This window comes from Trichomycterus rosablanca, chromosome 16 (genome assembly GCF_030014385.1).
Source record: "Trichomycterus rosablanca isolate fTriRos1 chromosome 16, fTriRos1.hap1, whole genome shotgun sequence".
NCBI classification, from domain to species: Eukaryota; Metazoa; Chordata; class Actinopteri; order Siluriformes; family Trichomycteridae; genus Trichomycterus; species Trichomycterus rosablanca.
In genome coordinates this window covers 3,520,026-3,547,470 of record NC_086003.1, presented here as the reverse complement: position 1 = coordinate 3,547,470, position 27,445 = coordinate 3,520,026, and the positions used below count along the sequence as shown (strand labels likewise).

Genomic DNA, 27,445 nt, shown 5'->3' with positions numbered 1-27,445 from the left:
CTGGATTAAGCAGTTTAAGCAAAATCAGCAGCTATTGGTAAATAATAAAGGCAGATATCAAGGTTAGGTTCTCGTAGCTTTAACTAAGCCAATTTACCTTCTGTTTCTTTGACACAATGTCTATTGTAAAAAGCACTAGACAAATAAAGACTTTTACTTTAAAATGTTTTATTTAAAATAAAATATGCCAAAAAATAAATAGGTTTATTAACAGATATAAAAGTGAAGTTAAGAAAAACAAGTAGCAAAAACAAGTCATGATTTCTTTCCTTATTAATGAAGCGACACTTTAGAGTTACGAAGGAATCACAAAAACTGATTAAAGAGCAACAACATTAGAGACGCCTTAACTATTACAAAACTTCGTGCTGTCTGATTAAGATTAAAAGGCAACAGTGAAACCTCGTGTACGTTATTAAAAGGCTTACGGCGTTCACATTAAGGTTCGGGTGAACTTCTCAGCAGATGAAGAAAATATCCTCCAGGATCTGACTCTCCTCCAGCTCTTCGTGTGAGGGCTTCATCTGAGCTTTGGGAGAAATCAGGGAGTTACGAACACCGCTGTGAGGCTGGCGAGGACCGGTGAGACTCCTGTGAGCGGTAAGGTTTAATCTGCCTCCCACTGTCTCACCGATGGGACTGAAAATGTCCAAGAGCTCAATTAAAGACGAGTCCAACCTGCACGAGAGAGACGATGATGAAGTGTTGGAATAAAAACAGGCTTTAAAGATACAAAAAAGTCTGGCTTGATACTGATAGGCAACTTAAAATATAAAGATCTTAAGGTGTTGAGATGGCCAGCATGTAATCCTGAGATAAAGACAAGGCCACAGTAGCCATTCCATCAGTGCCCTTCTCTAACATATTAATATGATGGTAATAGGAGCACCCTGACCTAGGCAATGTGGCTGTAGTTTTTTCCAATGAACTAAACTGAGCTTTAAATTTTGTTTTAAATTTAAATCTTTTGTTTTAAAAACCACACAAAGAAAATGGCTATTTCATTTGTTTTATTTATTCTAGTGAGGTCAGTAACAGCTAACCAACAATTTGCATTCCCCAAGTGCTGACCATTGCCAGTGGTATGTATGCACATCCATTTAAATCTCATTATTTGTTGGCGAATACAGGTGGCGCACCAGCCCAATAGGCTGGCCCACCACCATAGAGAGTTTGACATGACAACTGACAATTGTGCCCATGCCAGAGGGATTGGGTGCTAGTCTGGAGCTCTCCTCAGCCACATAGATGTAGAAAGAACTAGAGCAGCTTGACTTAAAGAACATGGAAAATGCAAATGAATGTATTTCCTTTTCCTAAATTGGATTTTATCATACGTTATTTTATAGATATACGGAGGTGTTCCATTTTTATATTAGAAATTATCTGACAATACAATACAAAAAAAGAAAGATTAGGTGCTGTCTACATCTATAAGGCACTATTGTGCAGCCCTGGCACACTAATATTCCTATTGGATTTAAAAGGGCAGTAAAGCCTGAGATATCGAACTGGCACGAACACAGAGAGAATGTGAATGAGGTTTTTCCTTCCTCTCAAGACAGAATGCATAAATAGTATAATAAATAAACAACGATTAAGCTAATAGTGATTCCACCCATCAGTCTGGGGGTTTGATAAATTATTCAACAACAGCAGAATCAGATGAGTGCATGTCAGATATAAAATATGAATACCTAGAAAGCACTCCTCTGATGTTGACATAATTCACACTTCATTTGAAGCAGCATCAATTTGCATCAGTGTGTGATAATATAAACCACGCGAGCTCCTAGATCAATCACTACGCCTTGTGGATCCCACATTTCTGAGCCACCGCGGCTGCTTGTTTGTTTAAAATGAAAATGTTTATGAATATTAGCTTTCTAATAGAGGATTTTTGGAAACCCTTGGAGTCCGAAGTTGCATACAACAACTTACATGAACAATTTGCTTGCTGGTGAAGAAAGTTCTATACTATAATTTAACGTTGTGTCCTGACCTCCAAATGTTTCTGTATGTAGATGAATAGGGCTAGTTTAATTTTAACTATTACAAAAGCACATGGAACAGTGGTCTCTTTGCCAACATCAGAAGGAACCCTAACTTAAACAGTCCTCTAATGCTGGGAGAAAATGTGTTCAGATGGTCAGGTGTGATCCAAAAACAGCCAAGAAAACAGTATTGAAAGTCAGGTGATACTGCTCACGGTCAAACAAGCTTTACACGGCCTAGGTGGCGCAGCGGGATCCTCCGCTAGCACACCAGCACCAAGATTCTGAACTCCTCGGTTCGAAACTCGGCATTGCCACCGGTCGGCTGGGCGCTATCTAGCGGGCATAATTGGCAGTGCCTGCAGGGATGGCTGGAATATGTGGGTGGGGTCTTCAAATGCTGTTTAAGGACCCTGATTGGCGGATAGATGCGCCTGTGCAGAGTGCATGGCTGAAAAAGAGTTCCGCTAAGGGCTGCGCGCGAGTCGGAGGAGGCGTGAGCAGCAATACACCCACCTCAACTGCAAATCAGAGATCCCCCAGCAGCGGAAGACGAATTGACTACACTAAATTGGGAGAAAAATGCATAGAAAACGCATTAATTAAGCTTTACATTGCCGAGTTTTAAAGGCTACCACACAAAAACGTTCATTATCTATTAGACAGAATGGTGTTCCAATCAGTAACAAAACAAGAAAACTTCCACAAATCGTTGAAATCCAAGGATTGCCAAGACATTTACTTTATTTTGTGTCATGATGTTAATTCTGCACAGCATCAATATTGTATCATCCATCAGCCGAAACTGCATATTGTCCCTGAGAAACATATAAGAGACGGAAACCACCATGAAAAAGAAAACAATTCTGATTAGAGCAGGGTTTTCGGATATAATGATGTTTTCCACAAGATTTCGAGAGCCTCTCAAAAAGCAAATTCAGCTGTTAGTTTCTCCCCCGAGTGAGTGGCACTCGTGTGGTAATTATGAAAGATTCATCATCAACTCAGTGTTCTCTGTATTTGGAAGTTTCACGATCTGCATAAAACAAGAAGCTGGAATTTAGAAGGAAATCACAAAGGCATGTGCGGAGTGAAAAAGTCTATTAATAAGAACAAAACAGGAATTCATACATATTTTGTTTGTTTATTAGGATTTTAACGTCATGTTTGGTTACATTCATGACAGAAACGGTAGTTACTCATTACACAGGGTTATATCGATCACAGTCATGGACAATTTAGTGTCTCCAATTCACCTCACTTGCATGTCTTTGGACTGTGGGAAGAAACCAGAGCACCCGCAGTAAACCCACGCAGACACAGGGAGAACATGCAAACTCCACACAGAAAGGACCCGGACCGCCCCACCCGGGGATCGAACCCAGGACCTTCTTGCTGTGAGGCGACCGTGCTACCCACTTAGCCACAGTGCCGCCCTCATACATATTATAACCAGAAATAAAAGGGTTAAAATTTAATGTAAAGCATCTCCACACACAAAAATATATGTATTTTTAATATTCCAAAAGTGAAAACTGAGATAAGAAAAAATAGAAAATAACATATAAAAACAAACACTGACAACAGGCGGGAAGAAAGAGTCCATTTGGACCTGAGCCACATCCTAACAGCCTATCAGCTACTTGTTGCCGGGCAGTTTTAACTGAAGCGTACGCTGCCATTGGCTGTTTTTAGCAGGCCTGTGATTGGGCAAAATCTGTTATGTTATTTTTAGATGTAATTCATGAAATAAAAATAATATATCAGCCATTCAGTATTTAGTATTAAAATGTATGTTTTTGTTTACATAAACTGATGGCTGACATTTAGAAACAAAGAGCAGAATCCTCTCACACCTGTTCACTTTTGTTTTTCCATAAGCGTCGAAGTGAGCGCCAAAAAGGGAGGGGTGATCGTTAGGGTGGAACTTTGGCCATGCTCCCTCTCGAAATGTGAGAATTTGCATTTTTATGTGTTGATTTATTTAACGGACAGGCATCTCAAACAGCCATCCATCAACAGACGACACTGCCGGTATGAATAATGCATCACGTACCGCCGGTCACAATCTATAACAAGGAAAGGGGGTATAGTTTGGACAGGCGAGGGGGAGTCGGGGTTAGGAGGATTTTGCTGGAGAGAATGCTAATGTATTTGGGAGTCAAATCTACTGAAACTTTCACTGGTTCTTCCGCTTGTTAATTTGCTATTTGACATTACCGACATTACCGGGGCTGAGATTATTTTGCTGGCTTCTGTTGCTATGTAATGTGTATCATTACAGTCAAGTCTTAGTAAAGGAATAAAAACTATTTGTTTTATTTGTTTATTAGGATTTTAACGTCATGTTTTACACTTTGGTTACATTCATGACAGGAACGGTAGTTACTCATCACACAAGATTCATCAGTTCACATGTTTATATTAAACACAGTCATGGACAATTTAGTATCTCCAGTTCACCTCACTTGCACGACTTTGAACTATGGGAGGAAACCAGAGCACCCGCAGGAAACCCACGCGGACATGGAGAGAACATGCAAACTACACAGAAAGGACCCAGACTGCCCCACCTTGGGATCGAACCCAGGACCTTCTACCCACTTAGCCAATTTTCATTTACGCTTGGAACATCTACTTGACTGTAGTTAAATGTCACGCTTCCTTCATATGCAATCTGATTTATAGTAAATACAGGTTTTCAACCCACATTGTTTACATCAAACCAAGTAGGAGCCTAGGAACCAATCTGAGCAACAATTTCCTGACAGGGACGCCAATTGTATACTACTACCTGGTGTTTAGTCGAAAACCAGTAAACACATCACTGGGTTCTGGATCAACAAGATTTTATGCTTTATTGTATGACCATCCAATACAATGAGCTCATAGAGATGCCTCTATCCCCTCTTCACAGCTTTTCCAGCCCCCACTCTATTTGGGAGTGTGTCTGTCGGAATCTCTGCCCATTCTGTCAAATAAGCTCCTACTTGGTATAATGTAAAAATGTGGGTTGAAAACCTGCATTTACTATAAATCAGATTGCACATGAAGGAAGCATGACATTTAACTATACTTAAGTAAATGTTGCAAATAAATGAAATGTTGTAAATGAAAATAATTAACAAATTAGGGTTAATTATTTATATTATTTTAGTGCAATAATTTATCAATAATAATAATAATCAGATTTTTCGACAAAAAGGTCTGGCTCACAATCACAACCAACTTCATTTCAAAGGTCATTAAGAGGGTGGAGACAACTGCAGTTTTCACTAATCTTTATAGGCCTCGCTCTGTGCACAGGTCCACAGTCTTGACCCACTAGACTTCTAACAATCTGACAACGTTATTAGACGTGAAATATCCAGTGTACGTCTGTATGTTCAATCTGTATTAGTGAGTTAGAAGTGGAATTCGACAGTGTGTAATATCAAAAAATGCTGCCACAAATCCCTGACTGACATAAACTTTTAGATTTAGCCTGGTATTATCGTGAACAAACTGAAATTAGAATAGAAGAGTTGTTAGACAGAGTTTCATACTGGTATCAGTACTCAGCATGGGCCAACATTTGAGGATCAAGTACCATTATCAAAGAGGAAAATGATATCAGCACATCCCTAATTCAAAACCCTTACGGCACAGCCTTGCTAATCCCAAACACTATAATAATGACAAGAACTGAGAAACAGCAGGCAAACACACATTTTAACACACATCTTTCATCCACAGCACCGCTAGATGGTAAGAGAAATTTCAGCCTTGGCTTTACAGAGCCAAACAAAAGAGTGTTTATCAGCTTCTTCCTTCTCAGACCATGCTTATTTTACCATTCTCATTAAAAATGTCTGCAACGCTCCAGTGCTCCTTTCATTTGGAAGCCAAACGGCAATATAAAATTCCTAAACGGGCAAACGCTGACAAACCGCATGTCAATTTCATCCCAATCAGGAGACGGCAAAATGAAGGGGCGGCATGCAGTGCCCACAGGCAAAAAAACATTCATTAGTTACTCTGTCTATCAAAAGCACACTCAATCTTTCCACCAGAATAAAAATAACATCGCTTTTCATTTGCTGTGAATAGAACCAGAAGTGGTCTGAGTTTAAGTACTGTACTTGTATTTAAAAGCAGCAGATAGACCTATTTTGGAAACTTTTCTGAAAAGAAAATATGGGGATCATCTAAAGTTTTAATTGCTGCTCCTACCGTGTGTAAAAATATCAAATCTTTGATGGATTCTAACCATCAGCAATAGACATCGAGCTGCTAATGAAGGGACATTTTTAAACTACCTAATAACACAGATCTGGGCATTGTACGGCCAGCGGGCCGAGCCATCCCCATCCGGCCCGCATGAGGGTCAGTGGCAATTAAAAATCAGAGGTACATCACACATGCCATATAACAGGATTGTTTTTATTTTGACGGGAGCGCTATTTCTTTACATTTCCACAGGTTTCTATTTACGTGTGTGAGACAAGTGTATCCAGCTTCACTGTAATGTGTCGGCGAACAGAACTGAGCGAGTCTGACTGTCAGAGACGATAGAGTTTTTAATGAGACATGAACTTCAAAAGTCAGGAGTAAAGCTGTTCAAGGATCACAATTTAAATCTAGGGTTTATATCGCCGTTACGGTACTAAACACAGAGAAATGCAAGAACTTGAACGATGCAGAGCGTCACATCTGAAGCTTCGCTAACTAAACTGCAAACCAACACGGACTTTTTATACAGTTTTACACATCCAGGACTGGAGCAGTTAAGATCAGCTTTGTGATATCCAAATAGTAATAGCACCTTGTGTAAAGTTAATGCACATTTGTGTTCACATTTGTTTTTAAGAAAGTTGACTAAATAGTGAAATAATGTTCATTTTCTGATTGTAACACCTACTCTTAACAGTAGCAGCTTATCAGAACTGTAAAATTTAGGCAATAAAAAGAAGTCTTATTAATATTGAGCAGAATGAAATTCACCCTATTAGTCCGGCCCTCCACAACAGTAACAGTTTCTTATGTGGCCCCTTGGAAAATTTAATTGCCCACCCCTGTAATAACAGGTTAATAACAGACTCAACAAATTGATCCGCAAGGCCGGTAATGTTATGGGTGTGGAGCTGGACTCTCTGACGGCAGTATCGGAGAGAAGGATGCTGTCTAAGCTGCAGGTTATTATGAACAATGGCTCCCACCCACTTTATGACACAGTGACGAGACAAAAGAGCACATTCAGTGCAAGACTCATTCTACCAAAATGCACCACAGAGCGCCACAGGAAGTCTTTTCTACCTGTGGCCATCAAACTCTATAATTCCTCCCTTAATGTGTGACACTATGGTTCATCTGTGCAATATTCAGTATTCATATGTGCAATAATAATAATGTGAGCATTTTAATTATTTAATTATGTGTAAATAACTTTTTAACTTCTATTTGCACATTTTTCTTCTTCTTTTTTCTTTGTTTTAAGCTAGTAGAGTGTTTATTCTTTCTACATAAATGCGTGCTACTGTAAGAACTGCAATTTCCCTCTGGGATCAATAGAGTATTCTGATTCTGATTAATACAAGCTACAAGACATCACGTTTCTCAAACAAATCTGGGCTTTGCTATTGGTTTACATTTCCTTCACACAGGGAGGTTAAACACTCTTGGAGGGGAGTGTTCCACGCTGCACATATACACTATTACACATAAATAAATGACCTGTAGCAGGTGTGCACAACAGGAGCCGGAGTCCAACACAGTGTGGTGATTTGTGCCCGCTTTTTGCCGCCCATTAAGCCTGATGATTAACGGTTGAGGGAAATCAGGTGTCTGAGCAAGAAAATCAGCAAACAGTGCTTGACGAGTTGTGCACCCCAGGCCTATGGTACAGAAGTGCGGGCAGCCACAGCATGTCATGGGATGCAGTTCGACTGTTAGCTTAAAATGAGAGGCTATTGCAAGTACTATGCACAGGGCCAGCCTGTGTTTACCTGACCTAGTAAAAAGATAGATTCATTTATCTAACTGCTAGGCATTGAAGCTGAATTTATAACCCAGATAATGAGTGTCCATGTTACTAATGGCCGATGGCAGTGAGCTTTAGACCAGGGTTTTTCTAACTTTTTTTCAAGCAACCCACTTTTTTCACATTTAAATTTTTATCGCGACCCAGGTAACACAACCGATGCACCAAAGCAAAACAAAATGTATTTATTTCATTAAAATGGTGTCAATCTGGTCCCATTGTGGGTTACACGGTGTAACACTAAAGTCTTCACATGGGGGCGTTCATGGACAAATTCATTTCATGTTTATGTGCCTGTAAAATTTGTTTATTTCATTATTATTACTATTCTCTGCGACGGGACACCTGTGTTTTTCGGGACACCTGATTTGCTCAGACACCTGATTTGGTTCACGACCCACACAAGGGCCCGACCCAGGGTTTAAGAAACCCTGCTCTAAAAGACTTCAGCTTGATATATTGCATGCTACAGGCTTGTGTGCAGTTGCTTAGGCATGAAGGTTTCTTACATACAACTCCTGACAAACGTTTCCATGAGATATTTGGAACCCAGTAGTGAATGTTTAGTCTAGGAACCCACAATCCGTTTCTGTGCGCTTGTCTGGCATATGGCTTCGAGGCGGAGCTGTTGTTGTTCCTGGCTGTTTTCAAACCGCAAGATCAGTGTATGAGTTGATCAGGCTTGGTTTAGCAGGGTAAACATTCGACATTCTGATGAATGGAACCTTACGGCAAACTTTTAAGTACATTTCACTTTACTACTTATGTTTGTACAGACAGATGACAAATTTTAGGACAGCATTTGGCCAAAATAATCTTGCAATCTTTAAAAATTATAATTTTTTATTTGAATAAAGCAATCGTCTTATATAATAAACATATACATAAATATATGTATAAACTATAACGGGGCAAGCCACAGCCTAGTGGTTAGGGTATTGGACTAGTAATCAGATGGTCACTGGTTCAAGCCCCACTACTGCCAGGTTGCTGCTGCTGTTGGGCCCTTGAGCAAGGCCCTTAACCCTCAGTTGCTCAGACTGTATACTGTAACTGTAATGTAAGTCGCTTTGGATAAAGGCGTCTGCTAAATGCCGAAAATGTAAATGTACTATAAAGAAATTACACAAGCCTATCACTAATGTGCAAGCCTGAATCCCCAGATAGTTCAAAGCAATAATTCAGTTCAGTAACTATTAAAATATTCATGAATTTGTAAAACACTAATTTATTAAAATGAGATTTAGAAGAGTGGTAGCTCAGCGGGTAAGGTACTGAAATAGCAGTCAGAAGGGCACTGGTTCAAGCCCCACTGCTCAACCCTTAAACAAACCTTCAGTCGCTTGTGTTGTATTCAGTGACACTTCAAATAAAAGTGTCTGCTAAATGCCATAACTGTAATTAAAATCTCATTCATTATGTTTAAAGGTGCTGGTTCTGGATCGACATACTATCTTTGAAAAGCAAAAACCCTTAAAATGATAAGCTTCATTGATTTGCTCAAATCGGATTCAGCTCTGAATTATGCATAAGAGGAGTCAGGATGGTGGACTGCAATAAAATATTTATTGTTAATAAATAAGCGAACATTTCACCGAGCTTGTTAGCTTAAGCAGAGTCGTGTCAACACGGTCTTGCTTGGCTGAGCAACAACTCAGCCAAGTTCTTTCAAAAGAAAGAACAGAAATCGGTCATGTTCATCTACTTTCAGATCAGACCTGGAGAGCTGAATGCGACTGGGATTTGAGTTCTTCCAATAGTTTCTGCACTCATGGGTGTCGGATCCATTTCATTACAATAAACTAAGAATTTAAATGCGAAGCGAGCGCTCAGAATCCAAGGATGCTGCTGATCATTAACCAACGCCGTCTGCACTTCACGTTCTGCAAGACAATGAGATTCCCGTCCGTCAGTTCGCTCGTTCTCCAGCCGTTATAAATCACCAGCGTATGCAAACCAGGCGATTCAGTCGAACCAGGCGCGGATTATCAAAGATCTGAAATTCCATTAATGCGATACACTGATCAGCCATAACATTAAAACCACCTCCTTGTTTCTACACACATTGTCCATTTTATCAGCTCCACTTACCATATAGGAGCACTTTGTAGTTCTACAATTACTGACTGCAGTCCATCTATTTGCTAGCCCTCTTTCATGCTGTTCTTCAATGGTCAGGACCCCCACAGGACCACCACAGAGCAGGTATTATTTAGGTGGGGGATCATTCTCGGTACTGCAGTGACACTGACATGGTGGTGGTGTGTTAGTGTGTGTTGTGCTGGTATGAGTGGATCAGACACAGCAGCACTGCTGGAGTTTTTAAACACCTCACTGTCTCTTCTGGACTGAGAATAGTCCACCAACCAAAAATATCCAGCCAACAGCGCCCCGTGGGCAGCGTCCTGTGACCACTGATGAAGGTCTAGAAGATGACCGACTCAAACAGCAGCAATAGATGAGCGATCGTCTCTGACTTTACATCTACAAGGTGGACCAACTAGGTAAGAGTGTCTTAATAGAGTGGACAGTGAGTGGACACGGTATTTATGATCCACTCATACCAGCACAACACACACTAACACACCACCACCATGTCAGTGTCACTGCAGTGCTGAGAATGATCCACCACCTAAATAATACCTGCTCTGTGGTGGTCCTGTGGGGGTCCTGACCATTGAAGAACAGGGTGAAAGCAGGTTAAAAAGGTATATAGAGAAACAGATGGACTACAGTCAGTAATTGTAGAACTACAAAGTGCTCCTATATGGTAAGTGGAGCTGATAAAATGGACAGTGAGTGTAGAAACAAGGAGGTGGTTTTAATGTCATGGCTGATCAGTGTATATCACAATACATGGCATAAAAAGAGTCAATCAGCTTATAAGATACTGCCTTTATGAAATACAGAGAACTCTTAACAAATGACGTACAGTAATCTAAATAGCCAGAGACATCGTAAGCAAGGCATAGTCAGGACCGTAGAGAGGTGGGAAAAAAAGAAAGACATGCTGTCATGTTAATTACCTTTCTATGTTAAAGGAAAACAGTAATGAATTTCCTTCCGTATTTTAGCGTGCCTCTCTCACTGGTATTCAGTGATTCATTCTCAGCCTCTCTCTTTCTCATTACGCAGGACGGGGGGGGTGAGCGCGTGGCCTGGCCTGGAGAACTTTGTTCAATTACACCTGCTGCTGAGGCCTGCTACGCTGGCTAATGGGACTCAGCTTGGCTCCTGTCAGCCTGAGCGCTAGTCGGCGAAAATCTTCATTCTGTTCATCCACCGGCACCACGGCGAACAGACCATCAAGCTTTTCCAGCTTTCCTCTTTCTCCATTTTCATCCATACATCACCGCCACCCACGCAACAATCCCCCGGTTCTTTTCATTTGCATAAAAAAAGCTTTATCGTAGAAGCAGCATTCCCCAAAACACAATTAATCCTTTTTACACTAGACTACACACTTTCCTCGGCGGTGGGGAAAGCAGCCCTGCTGTGTTGTTCAGACAGAATTTCTGAAACGTCGTCTCCCCCCCCCCCCCCTCTTTTCACTTAGCCCAAAATCACGCTGGTTTAATTGCATTTATTCAGACGGGTATTTCATTGGATTTGTGCCGTTGCGTTTGTGCGGCGCTTCTGTCGCGTGGCACATTTTACACATCGACAATAAAAACCTCGCCTGTGAGCAAACTGACAGGAGGACCGAAACGCATTGCTTATGAGAAAAGCAATTCTTCATAAGAATTATTGATAGCACTATCACGAGAGAACAATATGGAATCATCAGGAATATTATTTTTTACTTTTGCAACATGGAAAATTAATAAGAAATGAAAAACAAAACATCCAAAGCTGTTTCTGCTTCTCTTGTTTATCCTTAAACAAGTAAATTATTCATACAGAGTAGAAATGTTTTATATTCCCAATAGTTTTGTCATCCTTCAACTACGATGGTGTGGATTTATGTTTGTGTATCTAGTTCTGCTTATGTGTGTGTGTTTTTTGTGAGATTAACACTTTTTTGCACAAAAACAAATCCAGTATTGCTGTTAAAGAACAATCTTGCAATGTGCTGCATGATCAGAATAATAAAACAAGATCACGCGATGGCAAAAGTATCAAATTAGGTGTTTCAACCACACCCATTGCTAATGTGTGTATTAAATAAATCACTTTCTGAGCACTTTCCGAGCACAGCGGGATATTCCGCTAGCACACCAGCGCCGAGATTCTGAACTCCTCGGTTCGACCATCTAGCGGGCATAATTGGCAGTGTCTGTAGCAGACTCTAATTGGCTACCATGTCTGCTGGGTAGGGAAATGACCGGATTAAGTGAGAGGGGTCATCAAATGCTGTGCAAGGACCCTGATAAGCAGATAGAGGCGTCTGTGCAGAAAGCATGGGCGAAATGAAGGGGTACGGTAGGACTGCGCACGTGTCGGAGGAGGCGTGAGCAGCAACATACCCTCCCCGAATGCAATGACTATGCTAAAATCGGGAGAAAAGGGGGAGAAAATGCTTAAATAAATAGAAAAAAAACTCTGTTCACATTACGGTGAAGCTGGATACACTCGCACACACGCACAAATGTAAACTGAGGGAAAAAAACTCTGTCCCTTCTAAATAAAAACAACGCTGTTGTATTGCATGTACAACGTACACTTATTCACGTCTGATTTCTAATTCCCACTGACCTCACGCGGGCCGAATGGAGACAGCCTAAGGGCCGAATGTGGCCATACGATGCCCCAGGTGTGGGTTAGATTAAGCTTGAGGGTCTAACTTGCATTAACTCCGCTATAGTATTACTTAATAAAAAGGGAACATGTTAATGTGACAGTTCCTCTTTAATGTGAGGAACACATTTACTTACTTGGGTGGTTCAGGGGTTCTGGGATAGCTTGAAGGAACCAGGGGTGGAGGAGGGTGGAAGTTCTGGGAGCGCACAGGAGAGGTACCCATATCCTGCTTTGTAACCGCAGGGACTTCTTTAGGACAGAAATACAACACAATACAACACAATCGTCAATAGCAGAGAACGATTTCATCTGCTTTTTCATTCAGATGAACATGCACGGGTATTACCGTGTACAAGTGTGGGCTGAGGCGGGTGAATATTCCTCTCTGAAGGTTGAACATCATTTACCGGCCGTCTGACACTTCCCTTCAGAACCTGCAGCCCACCCGCGACTTCTTCACTGCTGAAAAAAATGGAGAACGAGAGCGTAAGATGAAGAGCTTGGTTTTTAGGAAAGACAATCTGGTGGTACAAGCTCCCTGCTGCACACATTCTCCCTCGATTCATTACGGAAGCAGCACCTGGATGTACTCATTTCTCAAACAGTCAGAGGGAACTTTGTAAGGGAGGAACTCGGGATGTTTACCTGGGTAAATTCACGGATGCGCCGCGTTGAGGATCTTCATTAAGAGCAGTTCGATTAAAAGACGGCCCTAATTCGGCTTGAACTGCTTGCTGGAACCTGAAAGCAGAGGGTGCCGCCGTGTTAGTCATTAGTTCGTTTTTCTCTGTTTTTTTATTTTATTAGGTTTATTGGTTACATTCATGACAGGACAGGTAATCACTGATTACACAAGATTTAAACACAGTCATGGACAATTTTGTATCTCTAATTCACCTCACTTGCACGTCTTTGGACTGTCGGAGGAAACTGGAGCTCCCGGAGGAAACCCATACAGACACAGTATGGGGAGAACATGCAAACCCAGACTGCTTCACCTGGGTATGAAACCCAGGACCTTCTTGCTGTGATGTGACAGTGCTACCCACCGAGCCACCGTGCCGCCCTGTTAGTTATTACACGTAGTATTTTCATGGAACTGTTGTTGGTGTTGCTTTTGTGACATCCGGTGTACCCAGTGTTTTTGGGTGGAACTGGTCCTGTCACGTCCCTGACCAGGATAAAACGATTGACTACGAATGAAGCCGCTTTTCATTTCATACTGTGTAAACACTGTAGATCTCTGAAGGATTCATGTTCATAATTTTGAGATTTTCTGTCTAGAGAATTTTATTATAAAGCAGCTTCGAGTTTATTTCCTGTCTGATTAGAAAGCATTTCTAGTCTTCCGCTGCTGGGGGATCCCCGATTGCATTCGAGGAGGGTATATTTTGCCGCACGCCCCCTCCGACGTGTGCGCAGTCCCTCAACCCCTTCTTTTTCGCCCACGCCTCGATGGATTCACACATGAGGCTCCTCCACTTCTGCACAGGAGCATCGGGCTGCTGACCAAGGTCCTTGCACAGACCCCGTCTGCTTTATTATTCCGGTCTTTTCCCACCAAGCAGATTTGATGGCAAATGATGTCTGCTGCATGCAGTGCCGATTGTGCCCACTAGATGCCGCATTGTTTGTTTGTTCGTTTGTTTATTAGTATTTAACATCATGTTTTACACTTCGGTTACATTCATTGCACAAACATGATCAGTTCACAAGGTTATATCAAACACAGTCATGGACCATTTTGTATCTTCAATTCACCTCACTCGCATGTCTTTGCACTGTGGGAGGAAACCGGAGCACCTGAAGGAAACCCACGCGGATACGGGGACAACATGCAAACTCCGCACAGAAAGGACCCGGACCGCCCCACCTGGGGATCGAACCCAGGACCTACTTGCTGTGAGGCGACAGTGCTACCCACTTAGCCACCGTTCCGCCCCTAGATGCCGCATTATCATTTTTTACATTTATTACTGTTAGGAGAGTTAGGGGTGAAACTACAGGTCAATGATAAGTCAAAAAACCTCGCCGGTAGTGCTTACACAAATCCTTGATCAATCAGCTACTTGCGTCTGCATTAAAATTCCGAATGTGTCGTACCTGCTGTGGTTGAGGCGGGACTGCCGGAGCTCCTGGTTCTGTCTCAGCAGCCTCTCCTCTTGTTCGGCTAATCGAGCCTGCAGCTTCTCTCTCTCCGCCTCCAGCTGCTTCTTCTGAAGCAGCAAACGCTGGCGCTTTGCCTCCCAGTCCTGCCTGCCGACGGGGGGCAGCGTCTCGCTGTGCTCCACGCCACAATCCTCCACGTTTGTTGGTCCCAAGCTGTGCCGTGAGCACCTGGGCACCGGGGCGCCACAGGACCTCGCGGCCACCTGCTCCCTGTTCGATTGCATAACGTGTGCAGGATCGGTCCGTTCCCCTCCGGGACACCCGTGGGCATGCAGAGTACCATGCTCAAGGCTGACGTGGTGCCGACCACAACACGAGGGCGTGGAGGGTGGGATGTTTGTAATCGAGTGAGTGCAGACCACCGACTCGGGCCTGTTTCCAGGAGGAGGGAGATCCAAGTAGGAGCCGTCGAGAGCAGCACCTCTGCCACCGTGGGCACTGCGTGATGTTCTCGCACTGCGGGCACTCTGTGGAGTGAACAGAGACATGAGTCACTGAAAGCTGCTTGATAATAATGCAGCTCGACTGTATGGAGAGTGTGGATGGATTATCTACCAGCATGCACAGCAACCCAAGGTCATCCAAACAAGAGAAAAACACTCAGAGCAGTGTTTATGTACCCCTCTGTTTTTTTGCGTTACGGCAATGCCTTTTTTCTGTTAAGGGCGTCCTGTTTTCATGCATTACGAGTGTGCCATGTTTGTTTACAGCTGTACCATGTTTGCGTTACCAGGTTTTGTGTTATGCAAAGAATGCATTTGGCAGACACGTCTATTCCGAGTGACTTACAAGTCAGCCAGAAAACACTTCAAGCAACTGTGGCAGCTTGGTGGTGGTGGGGTTTAAACCCCACTAATCTTTCAATCAATAGTCTATTACCTTAGCCACTGAGCTACCACTGCCCCAGATGTGACATGAATTGGTGTTATAGATGTGTGATATACACCGATCAGCCATTACAATAAAACCACCTCCTTGTTTCTACATGCACTGTCCATTTTATCAGCTCCACTTACCATATAGAAGCACTTTGTAGTTCTACAATTACTGACTGTAGTCCATCTGTTTCTCTTAATACTTTTTTAACCTGCTTTCACCCTGTTCTTCAATGGCCAGGCCCCCCACAGTACCACCACAGAGCAGTGTGTGTTGTGCTGGTATGAGTGGATCAGACACAGCAGCACTGCTGGAGTTTTTAAATACCGTGTCCACTCATTGTCCACTCTATTAGACACTCCTACCTAGTTGGTCCACCTTGTCGATGTAAGGTCAGAGACGATCGCTCATCTATTGCTGCTGTTTGAGTCGCTCATCTTCTAGACCTTCATCAGTGGTCACAGGACGCTGCCCACAGGGCGCTGTTGGCTGGATATTTTTGGTTGGTGGACGATTCTCAGTCCAGCAGTGACCGTCAGGTGTTTAAAAACTCCAGCAGCGCTGCTGTGTCTGATCCACTCACACCAGCACAGCACACACTAACACACCACCACCATGTCAGTGTCACTGCAGTGCTGAGAATGATCCACCACCCAAATAATACCTGCTCTGTGGTGGTCCTGTGGGGGTCCTGACCATTGAAGAACAGGCTGAAAGGGGGCTAACAAAGTATGTAGAGAAACAGATGTGCTACAGTCAGTAATTGTAGAACTACAAAGTGCTTCTATATGGTAAATGGAGCTGATAAAATGGACAGTGAGTGTAGAAACAATGAGGTGGTTTTAATGTTATGGCTGATCCGTGTATATAGCCTAAATAAGGTTCACACAAGACAAACATCACACGGCTATGTTGGCAACAGCTGTATGAACGATCTGAATATGAAGTTTAAATAAAAATAAAGAATGATGAGGGTTTTCCCCCATGGTACGACTGACATTTACACATAACTGGCCTTTAATATTGAAGAAGTCACTGTGCTCTGCTAAAGTTGTTTTTAATTATGAGCTATGATTCAATATAAGACACTGTGTAAATATTGATTGAATGAACCAGCTACGAACCAGACATTTCTAAGCACAAATTTCTTCAGATTTAGACCCAAAGTGAAAGCTTACCTTGCAGTGTGAGTGGGACTGACTGGCCTGGGCGATGGACTTGTTGAGTTTTTCTTGCTGATGGGAAAGATACTGCTGATAGAGTCCCAGCAGCTCCTGACATTCCCTGTACTGCTGCTTTAAGCCTGAAGCCAAGGTTAAGGGCCAATGCACACTGAATAACTTCACTACTGGGTTCGTTTAAAACTACAGCCACTCTCCTCCTCCTGCACTTAAAACGATCCACTTTCCTCCAGTGAGGTTTTACCCAGCTAACACTGATATGGTGAGGCAGTTGTGTAAAGAACAAGAGTCTAAGAAGGAAAAGCAAGAGTTTGACATTTACATGTAACTTTAAGCCATCAAAACTATTAAATAATAATAAAATAAACCCGCGGCTTCATAAAAAAGAGGGATCTACAATTACGCATGGTATGCTAATTAAAAACATTTCAGTGGTTGCTTTCTACAACTCTGGACCAACATTTTTCCTAATTACTGTAAATAAACTACACTACTACCTAAGCTATAGTGCAAAACTACATAAAACATCAAGATACCCAATATAGATATGTCAATTCAAAACCATAGCTATTAGCTATTTATTTATTAGGACTTTAATGTCTTGTTTTACACACTTTGGTCACATTCATGACAGAACATGTAGTTACTCGTCTTGCTTGTCTTTGGACTGTGGAAGGAAACCCACACGGACACGGGGAAAACAACCCGGACTGCCCCACCTGGGGATCGAACCCAGGACCTTCTTGCTGTGAGGCGATAGTGCTAGCTACAGAGCCACCGTACCCATCATACCCAGTCAAGAGGTCCGACAGTGCTACCCACTAAGCAAACGTGTCCCATAGCTATTAATATGGATGAGTCCACATTAAGCCTTTAATTGTCTCACCAGGAAAATAATGTTTAAAAATCATTTCTTTGCATTTCTTAGTTTCTTGGGACTTTACCAACAACAAACAATATTATTATTATTACAAATAATATTTGTTTACTAGTGCACATAGTATTTTATTTAATAAGCCTCTACCAGACAGGTGAGACGAGCATAAAAATTATGCAACTTTTTAGGGATGATTTTCAGCTTCAAGCTTCAAGTTGACATAAAAATTAGAAAGGCTAAAGAGACACAGTGTCTTCTACCAATATGTTTGAGTTTAACACATATCAACCAAGAAGTAGATACGGCCCAGACAAGATTATTTAAATACAGCTTATACAGCTGGGCAGTTGTAGCCTAGTGGTTCAGGTACTGTTGGACCCTTGAGTAACCCTTAATTGCTTAGGCAATATACAGTCACGGTGCTGTAAGTCACATTGAATAAAAGCAGTCTCCACTATTCTAGAAAGGCGTTCGATTAAGCCTGAATGTGTCCAATCAACTGAACAGACTTACCACTTACATTTGGTAACCGGTAACTAAGCGGGTAGGGGTTTAGGTTCATATGAGTGTTTGATAAATAATAAGTTTTCTTTTTGAGATGTTTTGTTTACTGATCTGAAACTATGTAGTGTAACAAGTAATAACAGAGGAAGGACAGGAAGAGTCTGGATCTTCCCGTTAAGAAGCTTTGGCGGAGTGAATACCAGGGTCCAGACAGACATTACAGCAGCTGATGATAAATCCTTGATGAACTCATGCAGCCGGAGCTTTCCCGACATCGCGAGAGCATTGAGTGAAAATAAGAGCAGACTTTTAAAAAAGTGTTACTGGTTTCTTGAAGGCAAGGGCTTTACTGAGTCTGCGCCTGGGTGGTTGGGGGTGAGGCACAGTGCCAGTCTTGAAGACAGGGAGCTTGCGTGCACACACACACAAACTGCAGCAGCTAGAAGAGAAGTGATCTGGAGCTGAAGCTCTGCCACGGCGGGTGGGCCGACTAATGACGACGTGACACTGCCAGCTCAGCCGATCTCTCTAATTCCCTCAGCAGCCCACGCAGGTGCTTCTACTTTTACACCTTTTATTAGGAAATATTCGACAACCAAAGTCTGAAGATATAAGCGCATGTAATAATCCTAGATTAAAGGATAATAATCTTGTAGTCTTTGATAAGTTGGAAGAAGTTTGGACATCCGTGTCAAAATTATGGATTTTCTTAAAGCATAGCCGATGGCGTCCAAGTAGGGCGTATATTCGCCTGACACACACGCCCTCCGATGTGTGCGCAGTCCATTAATCCCTTATTATTCTCCTGTACTTTGGTGGATTTGCGCTGCTACACTTCTATACAGGCGCCCTGGGCAACCAAGGTCCTCACACAGCATTGATAACCCCACCCTTTAGTCCAGTCTTTCCCACACAGCAGACTGGAGGCCAATTGTGCCTGATAGAGGGCGTCCAGCCGACCGATAGCAGAGCTGAGATTCGAACCTGCTGCGTCACTTGGGCACCGACTTTCTTAATTTTTAAAGAAGTAAACAAAACCCTTAGCACAAAATACCTATTTTATAATATATTTAAAGAAATCGACATATTTGTAATTGTGGTTTGTGCAAAATGATTGGAAAGCACATAACCTCAAACCCATCCGACTACAAAGTCACCCAACCAACACTTTTGGTTACCAAATGCATCAAACTTTTTGTTGGTTGTGGACAAGAAGTTTGTTTTCCCCTTCATCAATAAGTCTACAGCACTTGTATTCGAAATGTCTCTGGCTTTTCCAGATGTTTTAAGGGGTCTTTCTTATGACTCCGTTATGCAGATCAGGTTTGTGACAACAGAACAGAGCAACGTGAGGGGTCCAAAGACTCCATACAGAAACTCCATACAGAAATGCAACTCCATACTCCATGCAAACTCCATACAGAAAGGACCCTTAAAATCAAACCCAGGAACTTCGTGGTCTTGGCTGATCCTGGCTCCATGTGGCGCAGGTGGACAAATGTGTGCATTCGATTTTCTGTGTGAGCGTTCCCTAAACTGGCCTGGCATTTACATTTAATTCTATATGCTTCCCCATGTATTCTGACATTTACAGACATTACCCGGGAAGTGACTGATGAGGCGCTGATGCACGTCGCCTTCTCGTGAGCAGGCCTCTCATTTTAAACGAGGATGGAAAGCTTGTCGGGCGCTCGTACCTCATCTGAGCGCACGCCGTACAGGCATCCCGGTTGCTGACGTGAGGTTTTCGGATATTCGGCTAGGCGGGCGGGGCGAGGCGTAAACACACATTATCTGCGGGAACGCCGAGCAACTGGTAATCTGGAGCGAGTGGAGCGCGACTGATAAGAATTCTCCTGCTCAGCCCACCGTACTGGCACCTATCCCGGTCACCTGCCAATCGGAGCGAGCTTCACGGGCCTGAGAGAAGGCTCGCCCGACGTCTGCTCCTCCCACGTCCAAAAATACACAGTTTGCATTCGATATTTCAGATAGGCACTGTCAACATGATTCACTCCCCTGTCAGACGGCGCAGAAATGAAATAATGAAATCCGCCTCAAGGTGGAACAGAATCCTGCCGTCGAGAATATCTCAGCACTGCCAAGTGTGTGTGTGTGTGTGTGTGTGTGTGCACACGTGTGTGTGTGTGTGTGTGGGCTCTGTGATGCAAATTGATTAGAAGGACAGCTATATTTCACTTATTACAGGAATGTGGTTTGTCATTTCCAGTTATCAGAACGTGTGGAGAAGTAATTACTCATGAAAGCTCTTGAGTAATGGGTTTGTGATGGAAAGCTAATTTTTGCCCCAAAGAATCAGATTAACAAACTCATAAACAGCAAACAAACTACTACAAAAGTGGTTTTAGTATTCCCATCCATCAACGCTACTCAAAACACAGTCAGGCAAACTTGAAGAAGATTAATGATATTGAACGATGCGTTCAATTTCCCTCTTTTTGTCTCCTACAGTGCTTTTTTAGAAGAACAAAGTTAGCGCTGCTCTTCGTAATGGAATCTACAGCTCAGAGACAGAGCGTAGGATGCCAAAGACAAACTGATAAAATTCTAATTTCATTCCGAGCCTCAAATTTCATCTCACAGTAGATAATTTAATGATTTTTTTCGCTCCTTGCTGCTATCCAAAGCGCAGAGATATCCCCGAGACAACAGTGCGGTGGTCCTGCCAGATAAGGCCGAGCTGATTGTTCTGGGGATTATTTGACACGAGTCTCCTTAAGTGAGTTTGCATTTCGTTTTCTTCTTAACCTTTCTGCACAATCTATAAAAAAAACCCTGAGTCTCTGTGGTGCCTCACGGCAGGAGGGCCTGGTACAGTTTGTCTTGGACTAAAAATTGTTTTTAATAGAGTTTGAGGTTCAGTGTAAATGCCAGCACGGCGAGCCGAAGTGCATTTAATTGAGTTGCGCGCTGCTAATTTCTAAGCGCAGGTGCCAGCGGGGCAATTTAGAAACCACTGATTACCCCTCATATGTCATGGTGTTGGGCAAATTTGACAGTTTGCCATTCTCTGACCTGCAAAATACTGCAAACTGGCCGTTTACAAGAGAGACCGAGAGCTGAGTGAGCTGCTTTATGTGATCCTGAAAGAATGATGAGCTGTCAGAGGAAGAAACCCCTCAACCTTAACCTCACTGTTCCCAATAGTCATGCCAGCCATGCCAGGACTTTTAATCTGACAGAAGTGGAAACATAATTCATCAAACCTACAGAGAAGGCTGGTTTCCAAACCTGCAATTACTGCCACAGGATACCAAATAAAACTAGCCTATAAAACTGTGTATAGTTAATAATAATTGTACAGTAATCATGGTCAATCTCAATCAAAATCTTTACTACTAATACACGCCCAAAACATGTGTAACATCATTAAGCAACATGTGCTGTTCTAATAAAAAAAACTGTTTGTATTGAAATAGCTTTCTGATACAATTCCTACATAACTGTAAAATCAGAGTACCCCATTTTTTTTACACACATTACCAATACATTAATCGCGATCTCACGCCTCGTTCAGACGCCCACTAAAGCGCTGCTAATCAAGAAAGTTTTCATTCATCAGTAGCCAGTTTGTGCCATTTTTGCATGTTTCCTTTTGTAACCTCCACTGTTTGTGAAGATGAGTGTGCAACCAAGCACAAAGAAAACAAAAACGGTTCGATTCAGGCGAGAACACTGCAAATACGGCTGTTACGTTCATACGTGGAAGAAGCCGATGGACAATATTCGGATCTCATGTTACAAACCCTACAATCTGACATTCATATAAAGTCAAGGGCCTCTGCTGGACAATTTTGGAACTTGAATCAAGGTTTAACCTCAGAATCAAATGCTACTGAAAAGTTACTGTGATTCAGTGGCGTTCTGTATGCTCAGAAGTTATATTGTAATATAATAATAACGACCTGGCGAGTGCAGCCAATGGGGGGCAGTGCGGTGGGGGGTTGAGTTCAAGTCATGGAGGACACCGCCCAGTGAGCTCCAGTGCACCTGCCCCCCCGGTACTTACGCCCCTGCTGTGATTATTACGCGTAATGTGTAACCATATCTATCCACATACTGTATATATGGACAGAGTATATAAAATCCTTATATATAAGATATACAAGATCCTAAGATGTTAAAAAGTTGCCTCGTCTAAGAAAGATCACAAATGTCCAGACTATGGTCCTCTCTGCGGTTCTTTATAGTTGGAAAAGCAGGACAATAAAAAAGCACAACAGCTTGTGAACTTTTGTGCTCTCAAAGACTTTTGAGCGTATCTTGGATAACAAAGAAGACAAATCAATAAATACTGGACCAAATCAAACCTGACCTCTCAATGAAAGCCCAGATAACCATAGCCATTGGATACAGTTAATTGGAAAACACAATAATGCTTGGAAAAACTGAAGAGGACAGGTACAATTAGAGGAACAACAAACGAGCCATTGAGAAGCATGAAGACCCAAACAGAAGACCTACATAACATCACAACATTCAAGTCATTCGAATGGAAGCTAAAGACCAACCTTTTCTTCCAGTCCTGTCTCCCTAGTATGTTCGAACTATTATAAGGTGTTTTTAAAAATATAAATTATTATTATTTTGATGCTAACTGATGTTAATTCTGGATTGTTTTGAAATAAATAATAATAATCTCAGTGTAGATCAGATGACAGCCACCAGCCAACACCTAAATATATCAGAAATCTAGAAAAAAAACTGCTACCTGAAGCAAAGCCTCAGACTGCTTATCAAATAGATGCGGTCTGACAGGTAATTGTGTGGGCATGACCTGTATTTAGGGAGCCAGTGTTTCTTCTTCTTTGAAATATGAATACGCTTGATCAGTGCTCATGTTGCATCATGGGCTTAAAATCTACATGTAAATCAATAATGATGGTTGGGGATTTTTTTTAGCTTAGATAACACTGCCCCCTGCTGTACAGTCATTGTATTAGCCAAACTGATACTGAACACGTTACACTCACTGCTTACTCCTACACATACAAATGAATTGTGGGTATACATTTGTGCCTACACCAATCTGCTGCTTTATACACTTTGACACTGACCAGATGTTATTTGGGTGGTTGCCCATTCTCATCACTGTAAAAACACTAACATGGTAAGGCAACATTAACAACAGGTGGGGAGTTTGCATGTTCTCACAGTCCAAAGACGTGCAAGTGAGGTGAATTAGAGAAAATTGTCCATGACTGTGTTCAATATAACCTTGTTTAATGAGTAACTACCGTTCCTGTCATGAATGTAAGCAAAGGTGTAAAACATGACGTTAAAAAATCCTAATAAACAAACAAACATTAGATAAAAATATGTAACTGGAGTTTTCTGGCTGCTTGTACCACCCCCGTGCTGGCCAAGGACAAGTGAGATTATCGTGTGCCCCCCTTGTTTCACGTCTCAGGTTTTCGTATTCCCAAATTTTGATCTATTTTAACCAAGGAACTGAAAAGCGTGCATGCACGTGTGCAAGAAATGATGTAACTTATATGTGCACTGTGGGGAAAAGTAATAATCATGCAGCTAAAGTTGCATAAAAAACATCTAATTTACATTTGAATATAAAAAGCACATCCACAGAAGTGTAGAACAAAGGATACTTTCTCTTTCCTGTTCGATGAGTTCATTTTGTTCTTCAAGCTGCTGAATCTTTTTCTCAAACGTCTCCTGTTCATCTCGGAGCCTCTGTACCGACTCCTCTTTCTCCTCACTTACCCTGCAGGTGATGGAGATGCCACAGAATCAATATTTACAAAGAGGTGCCATCACAAGACACCAAAACTGGAGGTGCACCCACCCAGAAATTTGTACCCTTAAACTCATTGTTTCCCTTAAACTAAACTTACATGCGATGTAAACAAAGGGGTAAGCGTTAGGGCGCATTCACATGAGAAGAATTAGGGCGCTGCTGTGCCATTGTTTCCTATGGAGTAAAGAAGTCATGCCTAGCTTGAGCTGTGCTGAGGTTTTATTGTATTTTTATTCATTTTAAACTATTTTTCAATTGTATTTCAGTGTTTTTATATTATATTTGTGTTATTTTTGATATGTGTCAAAAGCAACCCCTGATTATTTTACATAAGCCTAAAAAATATGCAGTTCCACCTGGATCAGGTTTCCCATTCATCCTTATGGGAAAAAATACCAAATCAACGCCACTCCCAGAACCAACTGACGTCAAGTTTCAAGGTACCACTGTATATAAGCTCAGTCTTACTGAAGTTAAGTTTCATATGATGAGCCGACATCCATAATGAGATCTCTGCCAAACATGCTGAGTGATCTGAGACTTGGGTGTCTGGACTAGCTGAGAATAATCCTACAAGCTCATGGTCGGGTATTTACATGCTTTTGTAACCTAACTTGTAGCCCATCAAGGTCACACTTTCTGTCACACCTTCACTTAGAACCTACTTGGTAAATGTAATTATGTGTCAGAACTAAATCTGTAGACACTCTGGCACCTTAAAATGGAAAACCATGATTTTACAAAGGTCCTTTACCTCGCCAGCTCCTCAATCAGGTTGGCAATGCGACGCTTGTCTTCTGAACAGAGGTCCTTCAGTGAAGCCTTGCTTTTGATCTGCAGTTTATGAGAAATTTCCTGTGTAGACGTAAAACAGAACACATTGTTATTATAAAAGCAGAACCATATTTATCTCATATAATGGGTGGGCGAAGCAAATGCTGGAATACCTGAGCCTGTAAAGCATCTGACACCTGGGGAGAGGTTTTGGGTTGAGCTGAAAATGCAGAGGTCTTCTGTAATAAAGAATTCACCAGAGGTGTGTCTGTCATCTTGCTCGACTTCTTCCCATGTGCTTGTTCAGGGTTAGAAACGATCCTGCCTCTGTTCTTCACCTGATTACTACCAACGGACACTGACTTCAGTCCCATCTTTTTGCTCACTCCTAAAAAAGGAAAGCCAAGGAAAAAAGAAATACAGCTTTAAAAATATATATTTTACACCCTTGTGATCTCTACATCAAATAAACTGTCTTCAGAATCTTGAACTATTTTTGATGATAATTTCTGTGGGGTTTTTTGTAGTGATCTCAGGCCTGTCTGACCTTATCTTCAAGCAGTAAGCATTCTTCTATGTAGCTGAGTTCAACAAAAGTGTCTTGAAAACAGAATCTTGTTTGCAGAGATCTATGCTGATGTAATAAAAATAAAACTCTATTAAATTCTAGGAAAAAGCAAGAACCTTTTTACTAGTGGTCTCAGACTTTTAGCCTCCACTGCATGTATGTACCAAGTTGGAAAGAAATGTGACTTAATGACGCCAGCCTTAATTATGCTGGCTTCTTCAACAGAACAAAACATATGTTAAAATCTACCATTAATTACGTTAGGAAACTTAACTAATGTAAATCACTTATTGGCTATTTTATCAGGTCGATGAGTGTTTTGATCAGTGTTTCATGTCTAATGATTGAGGTAATGATTGAAGATGCTCCTCAGTACATGTATAAATGTGCAGTGGAGAGAATATGTGAACTTAAATAAAAAACATGTTTTGTTGTTATGATTTGATGCTTTATAAGGCTTACCTGGAACAAACGCCACAGCCTGCTCGTCTTCTGATGCTTTACAAGGTTAAGCAAAAATGGGTTTCACAAAACAAATTAGAATTCAGCTGTTGTGAAAAAGTATTTTGTTGCACAGTTGCATAATTGTATCAGAACTTTAAAGAAAATATAAGAAAATGACAACATTGTGAACACAAAGTGACGGCACAACTAGTTATTAAGTTTAGGGAGAGCGTTTTACATAGGTGATATAGGTGTTGCGTAACTTTTTGTAAATAACCAAAATATTTATTTCAGACTGAGTTTTCTCATGTTTTCATAGTCTTTGATTTTGTAAGAGAGTTTATAGAATAGAATAGAATAGAATAGAATAGAATAGAATGCCTTTATCTGTCCTATATACACATACATGTGTAGGGTACAACATTCTTTCTTCGCGTATCCCAGTTTGTTTGGAAGCTGAGGTCAGAGCACAGGGTCAGCCATCATACGGCGACCCTGGAGCAGACATGGTTAAGGGCCTTGCTCAAGGGCCCAATGGTGGCTGCATGGCAGAGCTGGGATTCAAACTCTCAACCTTTCAGGTGACAGCCCAAAGTTTTATCCACTAGGCTACCACTGTCCCATTATTTGTATAGATTGAAATATAGATTATAGAAACTAGATAAAACAAATCTGAATAAATGCTTTTAAACAGTGTCAGGCATGTTTCACCAGACTCTAAATCTGACTTTAGACTTTAGGAATAGTGCACTATATGGTTAATAAGTGCGGGTTGTTTTAACTAGTTTTAACAAGTTGACAAGTTAATGTAGAACTACTAAGCAAGCAGGTTAACAATTTGCATCTCTAGAAGACTTATTAGGATACCTAGATAAGCACACTACATAGTATATGTACATAATATCAAGTCCACTACAAGTACAAGACCTCTCTATTTAGGACACAGCCCACTGTTTTGAAAATATTATAATAAACATCAAACTCTGGATACGTCTTAAAAATGCATAATAATAATAATTTAAAAGCTGAAAATAAATACATTTAAGCAATATTTAAATATATGTTGTTGAAACAAGGATACTGTCGGTAATCCAATAAATCCCAGCGTCGACAGTCCCCTCAGCAACAGCCGCCATACTGAAACAAACCGCCAACTCGGAACAACTTAAACAGCTCCTCCTGCTTGACTTTGCACAATTCTGATTGGTTTGTCGCCTCAGCATATGTCCCGCCTCATTTTTATTATTCGCTATACAAACAGTCAATCATTCTAGGAACCAATCGAAATTGAGTATCATCTGTTGTGGGCGTTGCTGTATTGGAAGACCGGTCAACACAACACAGTAGATTTATTTTCATACCCGTTTTCCTAAATGTCCACCAGGATTGGCTAATAGTTTTCACGCTCTGTCAATCTACCAATAATATGGAGAGCTAACAATGACAGCCAATCACAGTTTAGGAGGCGGGATTCGTCGGAAAACAGGTAGGTAATCAAATTTATCAAATACATATACAGTATC

General features: G+C 41.6%; 1 protein-coding gene across 3 annotated transcripts; it reads right to left on the bottom strand.

Moving 5' to 3' along the window:
- Positions 1-195: 195 nt before the first annotated feature.
- kiaa1328 (KIAA1328 ortholog) lies at positions 196-27,072 on the bottom strand. 3 transcript variants are annotated; one of them, XM_063011715.1, is made up of 11 exons: positions 27,004-27,072; positions 25,941-25,976; positions 25,084-25,298; positions 24,891-24,991; positions 23,988-24,103; positions 16,977-17,101; positions 14,857-15,389; positions 13,399-13,494; positions 13,100-13,215; positions 12,888-13,002; positions 196-678 (listed from the first exon to the last, which is right to left on the bottom strand). In XM_063011715.1, the coding sequence occupies exons 1-11, from the start codon at positions 27,056-27,058 to the stop codon at positions 459-461; spliced, it is 1,728 nt and encodes a 575-aa protein (XP_062867785.1). In that variant the 5' UTR covers positions 27,059-27,072; the 3' UTR covers positions 196-458. The 3 variants fall into 3 exon arrangements, with proteins under 3 accessions (XP_062867785.1, XP_062867786.1, XP_062867787.1); XM_063011717.1 differs by lacking the exon at positions 196-678 and adding an exon at positions 9,932-10,009; XM_063011716.1 differs by lacking the exons at positions 25,941-25,976; positions 27,004-27,072 and adding an exon at positions 25,458-25,511.
- Between the last annotated feature and the right edge of the window lie 373 nt (positions 27,073-27,445).